Source organism: Vollenhovia emeryi, unplaced genomic scaffold (genome assembly GCF_000949405.1).
Source record: "Vollenhovia emeryi isolate VEMERY1.0 unplaced genomic scaffold, V.emery_V1.0 DF939275.1, whole genome shotgun sequence".
NCBI lineage: Eukaryota > Metazoa > Arthropoda > Insecta > Hymenoptera > Formicidae > Vollenhovia > Vollenhovia emeryi.
In genome coordinates this window covers 163771-168486 of record NW_011967091.1, presented here as the reverse complement: position 1 = coordinate 168486, position 4716 = coordinate 163771, and the positions used below count along the sequence as shown (strand labels likewise).

The following is a 4716-nucleotide window of genomic DNA, read 5'->3' as shown; positions in this document are numbered from 1 at the left end:
AAAACATTTTTCAAAATTTTTAATATTTGTGTCTAAAAATGACATATAATTGGTTGACATTGTTTTTTTAATAACTTTTTAATAAACAACGAGCGCCGGCTAAATCCTTCTGAGGGTTACTCAGGAGGGTGACCTCTATAATATATGTCAAGCCCAAGGTTATTGGAGGTGGGTGTGTTAATCTAAATAATTACCATAATTTCTTCTGTTGTTTGCATGCATATTAATTGCATGCAGTGACCAAAGTATCAACTATTTTCTCTTCGATATAGAAATAAGTCAAGAATGACTGACCTAGCCCGCTGTAATGTAGCATATTATTTATTGCGTGCGATTGTTTCTTTATAACCGAAACATACTCATCAATTCTGGCCTAATAGTCGAAGAATATCTATTACGACAGAAACAACGTTATTCCATTTGGCGAAACACGTGTTCGCGCCCGGCAGCGATAACGAAAGCGGAACTAAAGCATCTAAAATCGGCGATCGACGAGGCGTGAGATCGAACATGATCAAGGCACGATTAAGGAATAGGCAAGATCATTTCCTCATCGCGATGACGCATGAGAGGCATTTTCTCACGGTTGCGAATTATTGGCTCGCTTGCGTAAATTCTATAAATTTTCTTTCAGAAACGCTAATTTTATTCTCGCGATCGATAAATGGGAACGATTCAATTTAAGCCAAGTCTTTTTCTCAGCGGCGAATTAATCGTTGAGAAAATAAAAGAAAGGGAGGTCCAAAGATTTATGAAGGTAAATCTCGTTATATTCAAAGAATGATAGGCTTCGTTTCCGTGAGTCCGGTCGCGGATAATGTAACGGAACGAACGAATGGAAAAAGAATAACGATAGGTCTTAAGCAGATTTTAATCGATTAATGGTATGCGAATGGATGAGTGTAAAACACGCTACAGAAACGCTAGTGATGCGATAATGATAGTTCGTGACGAATGTAACGCAAGGTAATATACGGGAGGATAAAAAGAACTGAAAAACATCGCTTAGGGCGCCCGCAATGAAAAGATACGATGGTGAGGTGGCGAAAGCGCAAGAAGGTATTTCAAGAATACATAAGCTACGCTAAAATATTATATATAAACATTTCTTTAGACGAGGTATCCTGTTTTCCTACAAAACTTATCGCAGACCTAACAGTAATATCAGATTTAATGGAAAATTTTATTGCGTTCGTATTAACACGGGTCAATGTTTAATTTTGATCGATAATACACGTGCACGTTATCAATCTATTTGGAATAAGATAAGTATTATATAAATTGCTTTTATCAAAATTTTCAATCTTTACGTAAAATATAAGACATATTATGTAATAAAATTAACTTCATACTACAAAGAAATTCATATTTCAATACATTCTTAATTGGAGAAAATATTACAAAAATATTAAAATTTAAAGACTTCATTGTTACCTCTAGATTAATAGCAATTATATCACTTTCATGTATCTCTTGTATGTATTTTATGTATTAAATCTCTCTGATATCATACGTTTCTTTTTAGCCTAGAAATGGTTTCTTTTCATTTAAAAGCAAAAGATTTTAAGTGAAATCTTCTCTGAAAATATATTAACAAAACTAAAATAATATTAAAAAATACTGCACATCTTGTTACGATATTTATCAAGTGGATTTATCAATATAATCAATTGGATACGTACACATTAATTGCGATTATCTTAAACATTTACTAAGTGCTCTTATAGTAATTATATTGCACTTGCAATGATTGATAATCGTTATGAAACTAAAAAATGTGTTATAAAGACAAGAGCATATAATCTGAAATCTCATTGCATAAAATAATCTTTAAAATAATCTTATTGTTAAATGTTTTCTCTTAAAATGGAACACTTGTTGATAACATAATCTTATCATCGTAGATTGAAAAAATAAGATCTGATTTCGTATATAAGACAGTAACAAGAATTGAGAAGCATCAGTCTGTGAGATCACAGGTTAGAAGTATCCCCAACAATACGTCGAAGGTGAGTATCGAGTTTATAAATGAAACACTTGGGCCAGTATTTATAGTGAGATCTTATATTTAAGACCGTCTTGAATTTACTATCTAAAGCTGTACGGAACATTTCATTGGCTACGGAGTATCTAAAGATGATCTCGAGACAGTCTTGAATATAAGATCTGACCATGAATACTGGCCTTAGTATTAAATCTGAGAATTAAACCGAGTTAAGTACTTTGAATTTAAGTATTAAATTACAAACGAAAAACTATGCAATACAACAGATCACTTACTTTCTGCTTGTTTTCACAATAAATAAAACTTCTCAGCCAAAGGCATAAATAAATTTTTTAAAAATAATTATAATGTATTATATTTATTTTTAATTACCGTATTTATTCACTTGTTAGATACCGTCGAATTTGGATTTTCGGAATTTTGATTTAGTTAACTAAACTAATAATTCGTGTGTATTTAAAGTAAATATGTCATGGTATAGTTTAGTTAATGATGTATAATAATTGAGTAATATTTGTCATCTTTTTTTCTTTGGCAAATTACACAAAGCCGAAATGATAAATGTTAACCAATTTCTCGATGCACAAATGTCATTTTAAGCATTGTGTGTAATGGTATAAAATATATATAAATACGAGAGCCATTTGAGAAATAAAAGGTTAAAACTTTCCGTTGAACGTGTGTTGTGCGAGTTGCCATTCGTACTTATTTCGAAAACTTTTCAAATGGCCTATTTATAAAATGTAATTCTCAAATAAGCCAATAATCTAAAAGCAATTTATGTTCGCAGATGAAATTCGCATTGGTATTATTGGCCTTCGTGGCTGCGGCCTCCGCCAAAATCGAGATCCCGAATTTTGGCAGAGGTGAGCTCCACAAGGACATCCAAGAGTTTTTGGACCTCATGCCTGTCGAAAAGATCCTCGAAATCACTGTTCAATACTATACTCAAGATACGGAGTTCCAGAACATGATCAAATACCTCCAATCTGAAGGATTTAAGCAGCTGGTCAAAGATGTAGAAGCTCTACCCGAGATTAAAGTTCTGATGGATTACATCCACAATGCCGGCATTGACATTTACAAGATGGTGAACATGTTCAACTCTGCTCTCGGTCTGCCACCTCTAACCCCACCCTCTTATGCCATCGGCGTACAAATCACCGGTGGACTTAAGGGATACGTGCAGGATATCTTAGCCATCTTGCCGAAACAGCAGCTTCAGGATTTGTACAAAAAGAAGTTGGAGACCTCCAAGGCATTCGCCGACTTCATCAAGCAACTGGAGTCCGACAACTTCCAACAGATCGTCAACAAGGTTTACGCCCACCCCAAATTCCAGGAGCTCTTGACACACGCTAAGAATGCCGGCATTGATCTCATGGTCATCAAGAACTTGCTGGAGATTCTCTGGGGTATCAAGGTTCCCTCATAGATTAGATACAACATCAATGTTACGGTCAAAAGTGATTTCTTTTCCATCACCACAAACGCAAATGGCCTTTTCAAAATCATCTGTCGCCTCAAAAATATTATGGACTATCCGGTCACATAATCTTGTATACTTTATTTGTATAAAATAATAAATGATTTCATTGTATGCATCGCGTTATATTTGTCTCCTTGCCCGAAATTCCGGCAGTTCCTATTCCATACAATTCTTCTTAGTTTACTGTGTGCGTAATCAAAGATTACATTGGACAATTCAAATAACTCGACCATTCATAACGCGTGGCGCGTATTTTTTTTCGCGTTGTTCCGAACCGTTCTCACCCGATCAGGCCAAACAAGATAAGCGAGATTATGCTGATTGGACCAACCGACCTGTCAAACTCGTTTTCGCGTGATCGCAACGGCATAATGGGGGAGATTGGGAGTCCTCTTCTTCCTACTCTTATACAATTATCCGATTCTTGCTCCTACTAAACGTAAGATTTAGATTTCTTATTTCGTAACAAAGATTGCGCCTAATAACTGATATAAGATTTAGCATACGTTGAGTAATATAATATTAGCCAAACATTTACTAATTTAGCTTTGCGTAACTCTTCGTGGAAATGCTTACAAATATATTATTAAGTTTTCATTTATTATACACTACTGACTAAACTACACTGCGTTGATCTACGTGAAATATAATCGAGTTATTAGTTTAGTTAATTGAGGAATTAACAAAGTGACACTGAAAACCTACGTTTATTGTCAAAGTGATTAAATATAATAGTATGTAGAAAAACATGTCCTTTGTTAGACATTTTTTTTTACTATTTAATCAAAGAAATAACAATTGAAGAAAATCTGTGTGATATAATTAGTGCTAATAATAATATTAATAATCTGAAAATAGATGTGAAAATCGAAATTCGAAAACCAATAAATTTGAAAGAAAGATTCGGTAAACATTGCATAATCAGAACCGTGAAAAGGATTCCCACTCTCAGTTTCTCACTTCTGGAAACATTACATGACCGCGAAGCAGCTTGTGCTACGCGAATACATTCAGCACATCTACGTTTATAAAATATCTCACGAGGACGCCACGGAACTGCCGATCTTCGAGGAAGGGACAAGAGGGTGCTAGGCAACGAGCGTGGCTTTTAATTAATGACGCCTGGAAGTATACATGTCGCGCGGGGCCGATTTACGAGCCGGCGCGCGCTGGCGTGTCGTGTGGCTAGAATTTATCGTAGCGCACCGGTCTTTCCCGCTAA

At 35.0% G+C, this 4716-nt stretch overlaps 1 protein-coding gene across 2 annotated transcripts in view; it reads left to right on the top strand.

Moving 5' to 3' along the window:
- The window catches only part of LOC105559404, a 50275-nt gene extending 46053 nt beyond the window's left edge, over window positions 1-4222 (top strand). Inside the window, exons 1-2 of one of the 2 annotated variants that reach the window (XM_012007661.1) lie at window positions 1835-2009; window positions 2796-4222. In XM_012007661.1, coding sequence (XP_011863051.1) covers window positions 2796-3440 — 645 coding nt within the window. In that variant the 5' untranslated portion in view covers window positions 1835-2009 and the 3' untranslated portion in view covers window positions 3441-4222. Of the gene's footprint in view, window positions 1-1834; window positions 2010-2795 lie in introns of those variants that run through there. The other variant, XM_012007662.1, reaches the window with a different exon arrangement.
- Window positions 4223-4716: the final 494 nt, after the last annotated feature.